This window comes from Phaethon aethereus (genome assembly GCF_964289735.1).
Source record: "Phaethon aethereus genome assembly, chromosome: 3".
Classification (NCBI taxonomy): domain Eukaryota; kingdom Metazoa; phylum Chordata; class Aves; order Phaethontiformes; family Phaethontidae; genus Phaethon; species Phaethon aethereus.
The window spans coordinates 107,538,829-107,558,103 of NC_138576.1; the positions used below are offsets into that span (position 1 = coordinate 107,538,829).

At 37.9% G+C, this 19,275-nt stretch overlaps 1 protein-coding gene across 1 annotated transcript in view; it reads left to right on the plus strand.

The window, feature by feature from the left end:
- LYPLAL1 (lysophospholipase like 1) overlaps positions 1 to 17,954 on the plus strand; it is a gene marked incomplete at both ends in the record, with an annotated part of 28,759 nt that extends 10,805 nt beyond the window's left edge. The window contains 3 exons of the mRNA XM_081997060.1: positions 5,781 to 5,950; positions 16,972 to 17,087; positions 17,718 to 17,954. Coding sequence (XP_081853186.1) covers positions 5,781 to 5,950; positions 16,972 to 17,087; positions 17,718 to 17,954 — 523 coding nt within the window. The remainder of the gene's footprint in view (positions 1 to 5,780; positions 5,951 to 16,971; positions 17,088 to 17,717) is intronic.
- Between the last annotated feature and the right edge of the window lie 1,321 nt (positions 17,955 to 19,275).

The window sequence follows — 19,275 nt, forward strand, 5'->3', positions numbered from 1 at the left end:
GCTTTCATTGGAAAAACCTGCCATCAGCTTTAAGAGAGTCAAGCCTTGCTTCTAGAATTTAGAAGGCAGTGTGCTCTGTAGATTTTTCTCAAAGGGATGCATAGACCTCCAGAAGGTCGCATTACAATGTCCTATGTGACTGTGCCTCCTAACTGAGAGGAGATGGGTTTGGGAAGGAAGCAAAAGTGAAGATTTCAAAAATTTTGATCTTTCTCTTTCTTTCTTTGAATCTTGAAGCATAACTTCACTACAAATTCCCAGTTCTGTCTGACATCTCAGGAAGTTCTGTCTGGAACTTCAAGAAAGCTGTAAACTACCACCCGTAGTCTGGGGTTTATGTGGCTGCATTAGCAAGGTGATCATAGCACCGAGTGTGGAGGCAGTAATACAATTGTGCATCAGGATAAAAAGTTGGGGGAAGGATATTTACTATTTATCAATGTGCTGTCTGCTACTCTTGTGCTTCTTATTTAAAGCAGCTAGTAGTGCTGACTTGTCTTTTAACATAAAACATTGTACAGGAACAGTGATTTATTGGATAACAAACAAAAACACCTGTAGTTTCATGTGATTGCTATGCTGATAGCATCATTTTGGATATAAACTTGGCATGTTTTTAGATCTGAATTTGAACCTTGTGTAGCATCATTTGGTTGCTCTCCACTTCCATTAATTTAAGATAATGTCAAACTACTTAGCACAATTCTAAACATGATTAAGAAGGTCTAGGGTATATAATTCATGCTCCAGGAAGGTGGAAAATGATGGTGTTATTGCTTCCTGCTTTCATTATATTTTGATAGTTAATACCTGATTCACATTATCAGAAGCTAACCTATCTTCGGTTTGTGAAAATTTGAATGATCTGTATTACTTCGAAACTTTGCAGTGAAATCAACAGTGACAATTACTTCTATTTGAATACATGTTTAAAAGATTGGAAGGATGATAAATACTTACAGAGATATTGCAGAATATATTTTCTTTTTAACACATTCAAATATTGGGAGTGTAGGATCTTCTTGAAACTGCAGTGTCATGAAAGAAGTATATGTGTGAGGAAAAAAATTGTAGATCAATGCACACCCTTAAAAACTAAGACCTATAAAGTAATTGGAAAACATGGTCTAGAGTGATTTGAGGATGTTGGGAAGAGTTTTAAAGATTCTTTTTCTCAGGGTGCCTGCAGTTTCTTAAATGCTGTTTGATATTAGCCATGTCTCCTCTATGTTTTCGTTTCTCTTTATTTTTAAAAGTTGAGAGTTAGTTCAATTTGTAGAAAACTTTGCTTCAAAAGTCTCTTAAAAATGCGTACAAGTTTGGAAGTCGGATATACCCAGAGAGATAATTCTTGTTTCTTGTTTTTCTATGTGGATTTGAATCTTATGCATGCTCCAGAGCAAGCAAAACAAAAATGCCTTTTAAAACTAAACAAACAACAACAGCAAACAATGCATACAACTTGGGGGGCTATATGTTTTCATTCCAAGTTTCAACAGCACATATTTTAGAGACATGGAGCTTTATTTTTAGCATAACTTAAAGAACAATAAAGAAAGTGAGGCACAGAGGAGAAAAAAACCATCAGGACTAATGTTACGAGTTTTAATTAAACTTAGGAAAGCAAAAAATCTAAACTTACAGCTGACTCTTTGGTCTGACACTGTCCTTAACTGACCACGCTGATCGTACCGGATGGCGTTTTCAACTCTGTTTCTTTGCTTTTGTGTATTTCAGTCCAGCTTCTTGTGTCACTGTAACATAGGGATTTTAAAATTTTTTTTTCTTTTGTGGTTTAATTGTATGAAAAAATTTTATGCTGTATTCTTGGAGCTGTACAAATGGTTCCATGCCAAACATATTTGTTTACCGTGGTAATGTCTGAGTTGTAGTGTGCCAGCTAATAAAGGGATTTATTTAAGGAACAAGGTGAATGACTAAAACAGATGGGCCAGTTGGGTGAACCATTAAAAGAATCTTACTTCTCATCTTTATGTAAAGGTTATTTTTAATGCATTTCAGAGAAATCAAGAGTGGTTGCAAGGATGTTTCTGAGACAGCTGAAAGCACCTTGTCCATTTGCTTGGGGGTCTTCTCTTACGGGCTTAAGAGACATTAGTCTTTCATCTATCTATATACAGATAGATGAATCTATGTTGAAGAATTTCTTCATCATCTATCTTGAAGAATTTGCAAAGACAGCAGGTACAAGTCCTGAGTTTTGATGCCTGATCAAGTATTATAATCTCATAATGGATTTTGTCCTGTTTATAAATGGTATGATTCTGTCTTTCAGTTGTGGGGAAACCTGTTTTAATACTTCTGTAATATAATACAAATATGTATCTTCATTCCATGGGAATCCTGGGTCAGCCTGCTGCAATAATACTAAAATTGTGCACATGAAATATAAGGTGCTCTGGTTTTACTAGAAAATAAAGCATTCTGGCTTCTAAGCATTTTAACCAGGATTGATCTAAAAGTGTTTGAGAGAAGCTAAAAACATGAATTAAATGCTGTTTGCACAAGTGCTTAGTCTGTTGTACATCACATTGTCCAAGTGACTTTGAGAAACCCCACTGATTCCACTGTTGTTGATATTTTTGACTGGAAAGTTTCCTCTTAGAATTTGGAAGGCTTTTGTGAAGTAGAGATTTATAAACTTGTTTCTTAGGTGTTGATCAATTCATTTGGGAAGAATCCTGGAGACAGTGGTAATACTAAAGAGAAGTTAACAAAAAAAAAAGGCAAAAGCATTTTAATAACTTTTTCTTAAACTTAGCTTTACTTTGTTGGGTGTACAAAATATTTCCACTGAATTTGCTTTAATTTAGTAGTTGTCTTTTTTTAATAGACAAGTAAGGGCTAACTTGAAAAAAAATAATCTGTTAATTCTGGTGCTTAAGTATATGGTTTGTTTTGAATTAAGCAAATGAGGGACTATTTAAGGCACACACTGTACTAAAGTTGGCCATATACTTTTATGCCATTTTGAATAACAGTAGACTTGTGGTTTTTAGGTACTCATTCCTGAAGCTGTGCTCAAAAAGATGGAACAGTGCAGTCTGTCTGTACCTGTCTGTTTCTGTTTGTTTGCCTCTTTCTCTATATTTGGTTTTCTAGCTTTTAAGTCATGGACCTTATTTCATGTTCGTGACACCAGACAGAACAACATCTGTGTTCTCTCATTTTGACACCCACCTCCCAGAAGGAGCATCTGAGGACTGACAGGCCTGTCAGTCTGACCTCTATGCCAGGGAAGGTTATAGAGCAGATCATCTTGAGTGCCATCATGTGGCACATAAAGGACACTCAGGTGATCAGGCCCAGTCAGCATGGATTTATGAAAGGCAGGTCCTGCTTGACGAAACTGAATTCCTTCCATGACAGGGTGACCCACTTAGTGGGTGATGGAAAGGCTGTGGATGTTGTCTACCTAGACTTTAGTAAAGCCTTTTGCACTGTTTACCACAACATTCTTCTGGAGAAACTGGCTGCTCATGGCTTGGATGGGTGTATTCTTCACTGGGTGAAAAACTGGCTGGATGTCTGCGCCCAAAGAGTTGTGGTGAATGGAGTTAAATCCAGTTGGCAGCTGGTCACAAGTGGTGTTCCTCAGGGCTCAGTATTGGGGCCCATTCTGTTTAATACCTTTATCAATGATCTGGACGAAAGGATCAAGTGCACCCTCAGTGAGTTTGCAGATAACACCAAGTTGGATGGGAGTGTTGATCTCTTTGAGGGAAGGAAGGCTCTAGAGAGGATCGATGGGCTGAGGCCAACTGTATGAGGTTCAACAAGGCTCAGTGGTGGCTCCTGCACTTGCGTCACAACAACCCCATGCAACCGTCATGCAACACTACAGGCTTGGGGAGGAGTGACTGGAGAGCTGCCCAGAGGAAAAGCACCTGGGGGTGTTGGTCAACAGCGCACTGAGTGTGAGCCAGCAGTGTGCCCAGGTGGCCAAGAAGGCCAATAGCATCCTGGCCTGTATCAGAAATAGTGTGGCCAGCAGGAGTAGGGAAGTGATTGTGCCCCTGTACTCGGCACTGGTGAGGCCACACCTCAAATACTGTGCTCAGTTTTGGGCCCCTTACTACAAGAAGGATGTTGAGGTGCTTAAGCATGTCCAAAGAAGGGCAATGAAGCTGGTGAAGGGTCTAGAGGACAAGTCTTCTGAGGAGAGCTGAGGGAACTGGGGTTGTTTAGACTGGGGAAAAGGAGACAGAGGAGACCCTATCACTCTCTACAACTACCTGAAAGGAGGTTTTAGGGAGGTTGATCTCTTCTCCTGACTAACAAGCGATAGGACAAGAAGAAATGGCCTCAGGTTGCTCCAGGGAAGTTTTAGATTGGATATTGGGAAAAATTTCTTCACTGAAAGGGTTGTCAAGCATTGGAACAGGCTGCCCAGGGAAATGGTTGAGTCATCATCCCTGGAGGTATTTAAAAGATGTGTACATGTGGTGCTTAGGGACATGGTTTCGTGGTGGACTTGGCAGTGCTAGGTTAATGGTTGGACTGGATGATCTTAAAGGTCTTTTCCAACCTAAATGATTCTATGACTTGTGTAACTGAGTAACGCAAATATTATACTGCCTCTTGTATGTTCCTACTAGTGGCAATATTTCTGGTTTAGAAATAGCCATTTACATATGTGAAGCCTCTCTGGTATTAATAAAGGCAGAATTTCTTCCTTCATGAAGAATAACTGAAACAGTGACTTTCTCATTTTAGGTTATTTGTGGTTTTGTTTAATCCTAGTACTGAAAAAAATCCAGAGCGAACACAGAAGTCAATGTTTGCATTTTCAGTGGCTTCCCATCCAGACAAATTTATCAAAGGCTGGCTGTTTGTAGGCAATGATTGTAATCTGATCTGAGCTCATCTGAGTTTAAGTAAAAATGAAAAATGTGACCCTTGATTAAACACTGCAATTAAGGATTTTAGGGGGCTTGGTTTTGAGATGAAGCATCGATCTCATAGCAGTATGTTTGGTATTAAATTGTAGAGCCATTGCAAGGCAATTAGATCACCTTTCTTGGGATTTCAGGGCCCTATTCATCATCTTTATTTAAAAACAAAGAAAAAGCTGCTTTGAATTGTAGCTTCCTTGATTATCTGAGGTTTGGGTAGCGTGTTAATGCACTTAAAATACTAATCTGACAACAGAATATTATGGCAGGCGGCAGTATCATGTCTCTAACTTATGTCTGTGCACCAATCCAGTAAGCACATGGCATTTCTTTCAGTTATTTTTATGAGATACCTACACCATTAAGGTGAGGATTGCTGTATTTATTTAAGAAAAAAAAAATTGACAGAAGGAATAAGTTTTTGTAAATACCTAGAGGTTCATAATACCTATGTCCTGTCAGTTTCGACAAGAATAGGACAACTGAATCCCATAAAATTAGCTCCTGCAAAGCTGTATTGTTTAGCGGTTACTTTTGGTTTGTCCTATTCCAAGGTGGATTTCAAGCCTAACTTTGTTTAGTATTAAGAACCTCTCAACACTGTTAAAAGCCTGATCAACCTTGACATTGAACTGACTGAAACTTGCATTTTACGTAGCTTCCAAAATGCTGTCTTCATTCTTGAAGGACCATGTTTTGAATGCAAGGAAATGCAGTGTGACTGCTTGTAAATTGAGTTAGACCTGAAAGAGGTTCCTTCTTTCCTTTGCTGGATACTGAATTGTTTTTATTTATCAGGTGTGCTGAAGGCTTCTGATCTTATAGTTGGTTAATCATTTGTTTTATTTCTTTCCACCACTGCAGGCCATATACACCTATGAAAGGAGCTTTTTCCACTGTGTGGTTTGACAGGTATAAGATCTCTAATGACTCTCCAGAACACACTGAAAGTATTGATTCTATGTGCCAGAGACTTACAGACTTGATCAATGATGAGACTAAAAACGGCATTGCAAAGAGTAGGATCCTAATAGGTAAGAGAGACTTATTTTTAATGTGTTTAACGATTTTTAATTGTTAGCAGACCATCTACTTTGAATTTACTCCATCCTGAAAGCTCATGAGCATGCCTTGCAAGTGCTGAACAGCATCTTCAGCGCCCAATTCTCAAGAATATTGAATCATTATTTAAAAACATAGCAGGTGGGGAATGTGGCTAACTGTAAGCAGTGTCCTCAAAAGATGTAACTTAAAACTGGTTTTATTGTAAATAGTAATTTGTAATCGTTATTTAAAATACAGAGTGGGCAGTGATTTACTTTAAAAGGTATATATTTTTACTATTTCCTTTTAGCCCTTTTCAAGTATGGAGAAGCATACTTTCCCAAAATTACTTATATTTTTTAGAGTGGAGATGTAGCATGTAAATAACCATAAGCTTTTCCTTACTGCTCTAATCATTCTGGGTTAAGTTATTTCACAGGGAAGAAATTTGCATGTTACGCTTCACTAAAGATTAACACTTGCTAAGAAATGAAGTATTAGCTGTCATAGTTCATCTGTGTCTATCTTCCTGTCCCTCTTAATTTCCAGAAACTACTTTCAAGGTACTTCTATTAAATAGATAGTGGGATATTGAGGCATGGGAGTTGAGGGCAATGGAGTAACCTATGTCGCAGATGGAATGAGAATTCACGAGTCCTTGGCTCACTATCCTATCCCTAGACCACAAACTATTTCAGGTTGGGGAAAAAATTCTTAATGTGGGAACTTATAAGTTTATGGCCAACTGAATCATGCCATCAAAATCCTGCATGGTTAGAGCCACTAGCATTCAGCCTGCATGTTTTCTTGGTCCAGCCCCGTGTTGCTCTTTGAAGGCCTCTGTTTACTTTCCCTTTCTGGCTCATTGCCTTGGCTGCAGAGTGCATTGTTTTGGATGGCTGTCAGCACCATCTCTTTGATCTGTCTTTCCTGTGTTATACCTGCTGGCTTGGAAACAGCTGAAGAAGCGCAGGTGCTTTTCTGTAGGGTGGACTGGGAGATGTTCTGTGTACAGATCCAACTTGCTAGTAGGCGTTTCTCCTTTCTCTTTAGCCTTCAAAATTAGAACTAGTGAGGCTGTGGAGTATGAAAGTTGTTTTACAAGTCATAAGTAGAGTAAGGAAGTTGCTATGCACAAATTGTTTCAGCCCGTAAATTCTTTGGAAGTCCCCATCTCTGTGTATTTGCATTCCTCATCTGTAACTCAGAAATAGACTTATTTTCTCACTCAGAGCTTTGATTTAAGCCTTCTAGAGTAAGGCACTGTTTCCTTGCCTCTGTGACAGAGACTCCATGCCTACATTCTCACAGCTGAATCTAATATTCGTGTAACAAACAAAATAAGGCAGCCCTGAATTAGGCCCATCCAAAGTGCAGAAGGGACCCATGTAGACGCATAAGAAATTCGCTAATGGAAAATGAATTGTGTCACTTGTGGCAGCACAAGATTAAGTGTTCTTCCATGAGGACTTTGTGCCTTCACTGCACTGGTTTTGATGATTAACCAGCTGTTGATGCAATGGAGAACGAAGCTGAGAGATCCTGTAAGGTTTCTGTGCATAAAGGCTGGGTTTAGTGTCAGTCTGGGTCAGCCTAGTGTGACATTCTTAGTTATTTTAGATGGGACTTTGTGCAAATAATTGCCCATCTTCTGACATTGTCTCTTACAGGAAATTAGAAATTCTGTAAAGGCATCTGACAGCTTTATAACATTTTTGATCAAAGGAGGATATAAGGGCAGGGTTTGGTTATGAAAATGTAGTCAGTATGTCTGCACCAAACTGGACCCTCCACTGGAGAAGTAGAAATGGATGACCTGAATTTTTTCTGAGTTGGGGCAGATAGGTGTGCAGGAGATCATGAAAGATACAGTCACTTGCTTAGAATGTCAAAGAACTAAATCATGTCAGATCTTGTTAAATTCCTATTTGAAGAAGTCAGGAATGTTCATCTGGTACAAGAAGAGGAAGTTTGTGGTAATGAGTGGGGAGCAGACGGTGGAGAGTGCTGGTGTGATAGAGTTCAAGGGGACAGTCTTCTTGAGGTGAAGGGAAAGACTATTAGAGCAGAGGAAACCACAGTGAAATGTTGCTACGAATATTTCCCCGGTGCATTCAGTGATGTGGTATCATGTTGGAGATCTGTAATGGGAATACTGATACGTATCTTATTATAGAAAATAGAAACAACATAGTTGAGAGAAGAGACTGGAGGACTAGAGATTTTGTGAAGAGCAGTGGGGACCTTTTCAGGTAGGTCACAGCAGCCAAGAGAGCAGAGCAGTTGCATGAAGAGAGAGTTACAGGGAATGAGATGGTTGTTAAAGGGTTAAGGAGAACTGGCTTGTGGGACTGTCTATTTTTTAATGAGTGGGAGTTTTAATGAGTGGAAAGAAAACAAAATGAGTATGAGGAGAGTAACAAGATTGAAGGTTATGGTTTTATATGGAATAGCAGACTAGAAATTACAGGCTGAGGATGAGTGTCAGATATTGTTAGATGAGGGCGAGCGAGGTGTTAGGCAAGCAGGAAGGTGGGTAGCTGCTGACAGCTCAGAGGTGTGGCATAAGAAAGCAAGATCTGAGGGAGTACTGTGCAAAGGAGAGCGAGTGGGAAGAGAGGGGAAGCAGCAGCAGGCTCTCCAGCCATGGAAAATGAGAAGCCCAACACCTGGTGTTCTGGGGGATGATTCTACTTCTGGAGCCATTCAGACTTTCCACAAGGCTCAAGATTGTGGGTACAGTAAGATCAATTTGTTCTGAAAGAAATTATAGCCTGTGTTGTTTGTTTCAGTAGCACAGTTAGTTCTGGAATCCCCAAGTGGCTGTAGGGCAGAACTCAAAGCTAGGGATGGAGTCCAGGTTGTGCAATGCCACTCCTCTTTTTCTATATCAAGAAAAATACTGGTGCAGCCTTGTTTTTAACAGCTGCATTCTAAAGAATTAAATTACTTAATTCACTGAAAGTAAGTAAAGTCTTATTATTAAAACCTCCATATCAATGTAGTGTAACTACCAGCACACAGTCATACACAGATCATCTACCCATTCCTATTTCCTGATGGTTTCAGGAGTTGCTTTCCTGCTAATACAGAAGTCTTTTGAAGGAGGTAGACTTCTGGTTCATTAAGGTTTATTTCCCCTGACCTTGAAGGAGGAAGGAAGACTGGCTGCAATATATAATTATTCAGAAATAATTATATCATCCCCAGAATTTGATAGTGGAAGTCACTTTTTAGCCAAACATTCCTGTTGAGTTACTCTTGCTGGGCTTCTGGGCTAAAGCACTTCTTGAAAATTATCCTGTAAGTAGGTTTATATTGACTTCGGAGATAAGAGGTTGATAAAATTAGTCAAATTCTGACACTTGGAGCTTTGATAATATCCCTTCTTAAAAACTGCATGTATTCCTTTATAAATGCCTGAATTCATTGCTAAATTAGCTAAACAAGCAAATAACCACAGTTTGAAATGTGGGACAATAATTTCTTTTTCTAGTTAAAGCTGAATTGGTTTTTCAGGTGGTGGTGGTTTTGCTTTGTTTTGTTTTCTTCTGGCTGTTTTTTGGTGTTGTGTTTTGGGTTTTTTTTAACTGCTTCCATAGTGATAGTGACTATAAAGCAACTCCACTTCAGTGGAAATTGGCAAAGATTTCAACAATCTTGTTCAAGAACATGTTAGAAGCTCTTGAAAGAAATAGGCACTTCACACTTGGAGCGTTTGAACAGTGCTCACTTTAGTCAACTACACTTCAGTGAAAGGCAGTCTTTTTGTTCTCTCTTTTTTTGTTCTTAATTTAGCACGGCTTTCCTACTTTTACAGGTCACTTTTTGTGTAGCACAGAAATGCTGATCCAAGCGTGTTGGTCTCTGCCACCTGTAGTCACTTGTGTAAGCAGCCAGTGAAAATAAACTTTCCATAACAGTCCTGTAGATTTGACTGTATGCCAGAAAACACATGCATGATTCCTGACCCCTTGTACTGTAACAATAACACAAGACACACAACCACTTTTTGTTTATTGCTAGTCTTCTTACATAGCTACTGAACCATGGTGGAAGTAACATGAAAGCTCTGTGCTTCTTGTAAATATTAGCGTTTCCATCTCTCTCAGTGTGTGTGAGAATGGGATGAGGAGGAAATAGCGTGGCTTTGACATCCCAGAGAAAGAAGATTCTGTAAATATGGGAAGATAAAAAAATCAAAAGTAAATTGTTAAAATGTTGGGCACACTACTTCACCTGCAGTCTTGGTGGTTTATGTCTTTGGCTTCTAAGCCTTTTGCTGTCATTCATCGTATCTTCTCTATTCTGTCTTTATTAGGAAAGTGTTGCCTTTCATTTAAAGGCACTTAATATCTTGCTCTCACAGAGAAAATTCATGGTTTTATAGTGCCATTTGTCACTGCAATTCAAATGAGATTTCTCTTTCTGTACCACCCATTATGTGGCTTTGTGGTTTATCTAAATTATGCCTATAAGATGCTGGGCTCAAAGCAGTAATAATACCAGCAAACATTTCATTAATTTTCAGCGTGTCAGTGTAAATTTGCATTGCATCTGTACTTCAGAGAACGGGTTTGCTCCTTTTGTTTGTTTGCACCTAAACTGTCCATTTATTTTTCCTTTGGATCTCTACTACTCTTCTTACTCCCTGATGTGCAAGCAAGAGATGTTAACAAATGCATGTTTCAGTTTCCTTGATATATCATTCAGTAGGAGGTACAAATGCTAATAATTTTAACAAGAGACTAGGATCCACCACTTGGCACTTTGTTTCCTAGCTCTTGATAGTGTGGGTCTTGGAAAGGTGGCATATTCTCAGTTTTGATCTGCATGGTGAATGACAAGCTTAGCAAATGATAGTGAAGATTAAGAGTAAATAGGGCTCACAGCAGTAAAACCAAAAATAATTGTCATGATATTGTCATCACATATTATTATCAGATGATGGCTTTGGGAAGAAAATAATTATAAAGTGAATCAAATTCTGATCTTTTCAGCCTGAGTAGAAATATCTTCAAGAAATGCCTGAATTCAGTGCAAAGTTAAATGGATGGATGGGCTTTTAGAATGCTTGAGTCGTGTAGATATGCCACAGGGTGCACATTAACCTGTACTTTTTTCACAGTTGTGCCTTACAGGATCATAGGAGAGTGAAGCTTAACAATGTTCGCGAATCCATCTTCATGTGTCAGTGCAGGTTCAGCTCTGTTTAGGCAGATTGATTTTCTGATTTGTTCTAAAAGATCTCCATTAGTGGAAGGTTCACAGCTTTCCAAGGCCACCTGTTCCTGTGCTTCACTATTCTTCACTTTAAAGCGCCTACTTTCTAGTTTCTTTTCTGTGATTCAGTTTAAAATAGTGAGTACCATGAGCATAAAGAATAGGTTATGCTCTTCCTTTTTTCCATGTTAGGTAGTTATTCTGACTGTAAAAATGACAGGTAAGTGTTGCAGCAGGGCTGTGCTGTCATCCTCAGAAACAACCAAGAAAACACTAGGTAAATAGCAAGCCATAGATTTAATAGAGTAACGTCTTTGTAAAAATTGATTTGGGACTTTTCATGGAATTTATTTTCCTTCTAGTGCTGAAAGTTATGATTCCTTAGCTACACGTTGGGTTCCCCTCTACCACCCATATCAATTGAAAATAAAACCATAACTGGTTCTGTTTTTACTGCAAGTTGATACATTAGAAACTATTATATACCTATTTTTACAAGAAAGCAGTAAAACTTGTACCACTTAATTATGCACTTCAAAATGTGTTTTGGCTGGTGAGAATGCTGGATAGCAAATTGATTCATGCTTCTAATAAGAGGAAGCTGGCTCAGCTAGTCAAGGGAAGTTGCCTTTGTTCTTGTAAAGCCTCTCAGCTACTGAGTAACAAACAGAATAAAAAGGCTATCAAGGGTTGAAACCATTCATTGCAGTTCTGCTGGTGTGAAAGGTTGGTGTTTAGTGATGTTTCATGAATAGATTAAAAGGACAAAATCACTGCTATGAGGAAACTCACTTGAGCCAAAGTACATGTTTGAGCACTTACACAGGAGCAGGGTTCAGGGAGTTCTGTGGAGAAGGGAATTTGCTGTTCCACTGGCATTTGTACTCTGCTGGTATTCATATATGAACACTGTTAAATGTATATAATACTCCCATTCATGGATGAAAAAGGAAGGTCAAAACAAAGTCAGCTGCTTTGCAGATGATGTGTAGAACAAGGTTTTGCCGTTACCATTAATAGAAGGTAAATCACAGAAAGTACCTAGGGAGAGCAGAAAGTAAACTGAAATGCAGCTTTGGGGAAAAATTCCTGGTAACAAACTGATTAAAGTAACTTCAAGTTGAAATATCTAAAGAAAGGAGTAACTGAGAATGAAAAATACTGGAAGAATGGAAAGAAAATCAGGCAAGAGTATGTTATGTATTGTGATGATAACAGAATGGGCAAAGACAATTTCTAACTGTGCTGGTGTAGCCTTATACAACAGAATAGTATTTGTCTCTGGTGCTGTGCTGGCACAGGCACTGTATGCTGTAGCATTCATCTCTTGCCCCTTGTTACCAAAGCTTTACTGACAAATTTGAAGAAATAAAGGGAAGATGCAGAACAACTACTAATGAGAAAGTAGTGGAGAAATATTGCTTAAAATAAACACCCCAAAACCCAACCCTACACCCAAATCTGAAGACTTTTCAAGTCTGGGGTTTAGCTTCTCTGCTTCCTCTTTTGGTTCTGTGCTGTAATGAAGCAGCTTCTACCGCTGCCACTCAGACTCATGTGAGAAGAGCTCAAGGTCTGTCTCTGCAAGGAGCAGGAGATCTCTACTCAATGCACATGGTAGAATTCATGCACTAAATGTGATTGATAACTAAAATTTGTTTCCTATGGCTGTGATTCCTAGTGTGGAAAACAGCTTTGATCACTTTTTAAAATTAAAATTTTTATAATTTAAAATTATACTGGGAAGACCAAAAAAGTGATCTGCTTTATTGTTTCCTAAGTCCATAATCATCTATAACAAATTACTAAGGCATTTTACAGCCAGATCAATATGACTCAGGAAGCAATCAGCAATGTCAAACCTGTGTTTATTGGAGATGTGTTTTTTCTATAAAGAAGAATGAAAACCTAAAGAGGTTTCTGAACTCAAGAATAGGTCATTGCAGGCACTAAAGTGGAGCATAGGGGAGAAGGCAGGGTTTTTAGCATTCTCTCATGTATACAGGACGCAATAAAGAAATCTTTGTGCCAGATAATAAAGTTAGTAATTTTCTCTGATACAAACCCAAACATTGTTAGACCAAATACAAAGAAATTAGTAAAGCTGAAGTTTGACAGTAGGTAAATATTTAGTTTCCTGAACTTGATGTAATGTTGAAATGTCATCATGGACCAGATTATCATTTTGGACAGATACAAATGAGGAGCAAATTAATATAAATCGAGATTTTTAGCAGAAGTGAACTCAAGGTTTTATACAAACATTTTGATGTTTAAAAGGCTCCTAAGGCCATTTACAAGCTCTGGAAAGACGGTTTTATCACGAAAAATGGCAGTTGTGATGAGGGTTTCTATTTTATTCAGCAGGAATAAATTACATATGAGAAATTCAGTCTCTGTTCATTGCGTTACATAATCATATGGGTGGGATTACCTTAACATAGTTACAGATGATATTCCAGCAAAGAATGTTTTGTTTTTAGTAAAGTATTGTATGGGAATTTCCTTCTGATTCAAATTCTTTAATTTGGAAGTGTGATGATCCTGTGATTTCAGCAGATCTTTCTCAACTAGCAAAGCAAGTTACAAGCAGCTTTCCTCTCGCTGAAAAGAGGTCTTGCCTAGAAACCAGCACTACAGAGAAGCAGATTGGAGGTCATAAATGCATACTTGAGTGAAGTTTCTTTGCAACTGAAAGAAAAGTGTTTTACGTAATGGAGTCTGTTTTGTATGTGCTTACCTTTTAGCCTGTGCATAAGCCTCTTTTGTACAGCAGGAAAGTTAATGCAAACAGTTAGGTGCTTTCCTGAACTGGTATCCTGAGCACTGTGGAGCCAACACTTTTTAACTGTTTTGAAGCATTAATCACAGATCTCTTTAAAAATAGATACAAGGGGAAAAATGGAAAGTGAACATACTTTTATGTGAAACCTGTTGGCAAATTCTGAACTTCTGTGCACATCCGTTGTACTTCTTGGAAATAGAATGGTCTCGAGCGAAGGGCTTGCTATGTTCTGCCCATCTAAGGTTGAAAGGTTTCCTTGTCATTTTTGATCTTGATTAACGCTCATGACACAATCTGCCTAGCAATGCTGTGAGGGTTATGTATTCTTTATGCTGAGATCATTGGTGTACATAAGCATACTTGTAGTTTTCTTCTGTGTTTTGCTTACATTCTGACTGTCACTTCATACATTTTTGTGTAATATCTTTACCTGCCTCTTATTTTCCCTTAATCCAAAATTTGTATTGTTATATAAGTTCTTGACTGAGAATGTCTTTTACATGTTATGTCAAATTTATGCTTATACTGAAATAATTCTTGTAATCAAAATTTGTCTCCAACTACAAGTGCTTGTTCAAATTGTTGGTTTTGAAGCCTTTACTATACAGCAATTTACTGAATGATTGTTGTGGTATCAAGTGATAAACTTCAGGTTTTCCCCTGGAAAACCAAATTCAAAGAACTAGTCCTTTGTATTACATTTTCTCATAGTAGTATGACCCACATAAAAGAACCATTACCTAATATTCTTCTAAACAGAAGGTGACTGCATTGTCAAAGACTGCTGGTGAGTAATTGCAGATAGCGTTGCCAGATTGTGACTAACTGGGTACTAAATTTTAGATTAAATCATTTACAAACTAGTAATGAGTTTTCAATGCTGCTTTTTTTCCTGTGTTCTGAAGTACTTAAAATGGACTGCATTTTATATGTGAACAAAGTATATCTGTATTTATTTGTAAGCAAATGCAAAATGGTCTTTTATAAGTGCTACTTTTTGGGTTTGGGGATGACCGCATCATTCAGAATGATCAAAAGGAAATGAAGAGGTAAATGATCACATTCCACAGAAGAGAATAAAGGAAACTTCAACACAAGATGTTGCTGTTTACATAGTCACTTTGCGTAGCTGTTGTATTTTATATACCTTCTCAGAAGGCTGTATTTTTCTCTCTCTGTGAATGTCAGTGGGTCAAAAGGGTCAGTGGTGTTAAAAGGGTCAGTGGTGTTGAATTTTTGTTATTACTGTGACACTTGTGCAAAATTTTTTTTATTGTAGAATTCTTTTACATGTGACAAGAGAACACATCTGATAGGAAATAGTGATGCAGATGAAAAGCTTAGTATTTTCAGTATTTTAATTTTTGTGAAGACAAGTTTATTCAAAATTTCAGGTGAAATTTCTGGCTGTATGAGTTTTTAATGCAGATGGCAGATGAATTTGTTTACCCACATTCATTCCTACTTTTCCTCAACTACCTTTGTTTCTGAACTGCCAGTGGGCACTTAGACATACTATATTTAACTTTGAACTGGTTAAAGATTGATTCATTGGGTTGATAGTAGGTCTTGGCTTTATTTACCAAATCCAAATATGAGGGTATTATGAGCCCCCTGTGAGCATAGCTAGGGGATCCCAGGTGTATCTCCTAGTTTGAGGATACAGCTCTCCTAATTTAATTAAGGACTGTGTTTGAAAAATGAAAGCAAGACTCCAGTCTTACATGCTGTGTGGTCTTGCTCTTTCTCCCTAAGATCCAAGTTCTGTAAGTCAGGAACCTGCAGTTACTGCTTTTGGCCACAATCATCCCTTAATACTACAAGGTGACCGTAAGTAGAAAGCAGAATCAGGAATTCATCAGAAATAAAAAAAATAATGTTGTGTGGGAGAAAGAACACTAGACTAACCCAGACATGCAGTGTTTTGTCAAGAAAATTTCCAGCACAAATCCAGCCAAATCTTCCAGTAATAAGATGGGATGGAGTGTGAGCTAGAAGGGTCGCAGATCTGCTGGGACTTGCAGATAAACATGCTGGAAGAGGATTCCCCATTAGGAACAGTCTCACTGTGACCCAATTAATATTTACGAAGTGCAGCATTGTGTGTGCCAGCGATTTCCTGTGTGGTCCCAGGATCCAGTGAAGTACTAAAGTTGCAGGGTGTCACTGGACACTGCTTCCTGGCTGGATTTTTTAGCATCCATGTCAAACTTCTGCATAGCACAGAAGTCAACCCACAGGGCTCATGTAGCCATTGCAAAAGAGCCATTCCCATTTTGGAGTCTCATTTTAATCACTTCAAAAAGATAACAAGCTGAAATGGTTTGGTATTTTGTCTGCTAGTTTTGCATTTCTTCTTCAGTCCCTAATTTCATGTTTCTTGTGTAAAAAGGTCTGGGCTCAGAATTTTGCAACTAATTAACACCAGTTAACTATCTGGCACAAACCAGTTCTATCACCAGTATCCTGGATGTTAATGCCACTCTAAGTAGAGCTGCAGTCATAACCTTTCTGTTGGTTGCTATCCCTGTGCTAGAAGAGATATCAGCAGCTAGTCATTCTTCACCCTAGTCATTATTTGGATACAGTCATAATAGCCTATAACATTACTATAATATTATGGTAATATAATACCGTGTCCTTGTGAAGTTATGTGGTAGTCTGTTCATAGAGTTTTGCTTTGTTAACATCAGAGAATATATGGCCTCAGTGTTCAACTACCTGGTAGGGACCATACACGAATGGCTTCTAAAGTAATGGCATTTTGGCTGATTTTTTTTTTTTCCCCGCCTCAACAATGAATCTTTAGCATTACTTTAGCTATCCAGCTTCTCAAATGAATCATGCTTTGATTTAAGATCATTGTAACCTTTATGTTACTCAAGAAGTTTTTTGATTGCATTCTGTATAAAAGAAACAAGCCTGAAGATAAAAATAAATTGGGTCCTGGGTTATAAAGACATATAGCAAAATCCAGTCTTTGTTTCTTTTGTTCCATCCTAGGAGGCTTTTCAATGGGAGGTGGAATGGCAATGCATTTAGCATATAGGTTTCATCAAGATCTGGCAGGTGTCTTTGCTTTGTCAAGTTTTCTCAATAAAGACTCTGCTGTTTACCAGGTGAGTGTGTGGTAGACAGAAAAACTGCTTAGATAAAAGAAAAACATAATTAAAACTGAGTATAGCTTGTTTATTTATCTGGGGCAATTGATTAATAGTCTAAAATTATGACATTCCTGGAATAGATAAGCAGAGCATTAGGGAATTGAGGCTTTAAAGCTGTCCTTACATGATGTTTTGTTGCTCTTTTGCACAGACAGTACAATTATTTTATTCAAAGTAAGTCAGTGTAGAAGGCAGATTAACAAATTAAATGCTTTACAAGTTGTCCTTAGTTGTTAGAGAGTCCATGTAAGTGTAACTGTTCTTTGAAAATTTGTGATGAATTATAATACTCATGGGCTCCATCTGCTGTCATGAATTTTTTCTGTTTCTCTTATTTGGAGAGGGATATAGACCTTAAAGTAAACTCTATCTAAAGTAAACTCTATCATTTGTCAAGAGTTACACTGGAATCTGAAGTGCAGGTTTTTTCCAGTATTTCCTTGTTTGCTTTTGTAGAGATAGGACAATATGGCCACTAAAAGGCAGGTTAATAAATGAAATGCTATGTAAATTGTCACCATGTAATTGTAACTACTCTTTTAAAATTTTTAGTGATTTGTCTGACAGTGTTTCTTCTCCATCTAGGCTTTGAAAAGAAATGAAACTGTTCTTCCAGAATTATTTCAGTGTCATGGAACTGCTGATGAACTAGTTCTCTACTCATGGGGTGAAGAGACCAACAAGATGTTAAAATCACTGGGCGTATCAACATCACTTCATACTTTTCCAAACCTTAATCATGAGTTAAGCAGAACCGAAATAGAAAAACTAAAAGCCTGGATTGTACAGAAATTACCTGTTGAAGCAAAGACAAATGAATAAAAGAAGATGCAGCTTTCGTATACTTTCTGATTTTTTGTGGTTCTAAAGTCATGCTGGCATGTATATGGGTGTCCCATATATGTTATATAAGCACACCTTCAAGTAGACACTGCTATATTCCATAAAGTTCACTTAAGTGGTGAAATGATGATGCTGACTGTTAACACTCATTTTATCATATGGGTTTCTTTTTCTGTTTTCCTGCCCAGTTTTTAAATACACATCCACATCAGTCTATGGAAAATAATGACTGATAATATTAAAACCATTCCTAAATAATAAAAACAGTAGTCAGGAAGCATTGCTGTGAATTTCCCAGATGCCTTTTTTTGGTGTGTGTTCTAAGATGGAAGAATATACAGTGGTATGATTGTCTTTGTAATGTCATTATAGCAGAAAAAGGTAAATTTTTAAAATAATGAACTCTTACTTGTAGAAGTACATGCATATACTCAAGTTCATTCACTGAGAGGAGCCGTATTGGCTTCAGCTGGATTCTCAGCATGTGGCAACAAACTTGCATCAGAGTTGTATGTCACCTCAAAAAAATAACTGAGGTTTGTGTTAAATTTTTAAAAGTCCTAAGTACCTGTGTCTAGCTATACCACAGGCTCTTGTTACTACCCCTTCTTCTTGTTTTGTTACTCAGCTTTATGAGAGTTGCTTGAGCCCTGTGTGGTTTATAGTGTAGGTTTAAAAAAAAAAAAAGTGCCTTCGTGATTGTTAAGATCTATCCTGTTTTTGAAGAAATCATTCTCTGGCGCTGTTCCTGTAGAAACTTATTTTTGCCAACAGTTTTATTTTGGCCTGCAAGATCACATTTTAATTTAAAAGATGAGGATACTTGACTCCTTCATGAATATTTAAGAGTTGTAAATAATGATCGTGATACAAAGAAAACTTGTATCCCATTATTTTAATGGTGGATGATTCATCTCTGTCAGTTTGATAAATTAACTCAGAGTATAAATATCTATTCTTATGTAATTTTAATGCTTTTTTTTATTTTCCCCCCTCTGCCCCACTTTCCCCTCCCCAAATTCAGTAATTTTATTAGCATGACAAGGTATTCAGGCTTTTGCCAAAGTCAGGAGGTCCAAGGCTCTTGCTTCATCTTCTCCTTCCCCCTTTTTCTGAAGAGTGGATCTGGGACACTGTTGTTTGCTCTGTCACAGCAGATTGCTGCCTGTATTGGCTATGGCTCCAGAAGTGTTGGCCAGCTCTGGGGGACTAAGAGTTTTGTTCGAATCCGCATGCACTGAGACCTAAGCCAGCTTTTACCTATCTTGAAGAATAAGCAAAGGGGGAAAAAATGTCACTG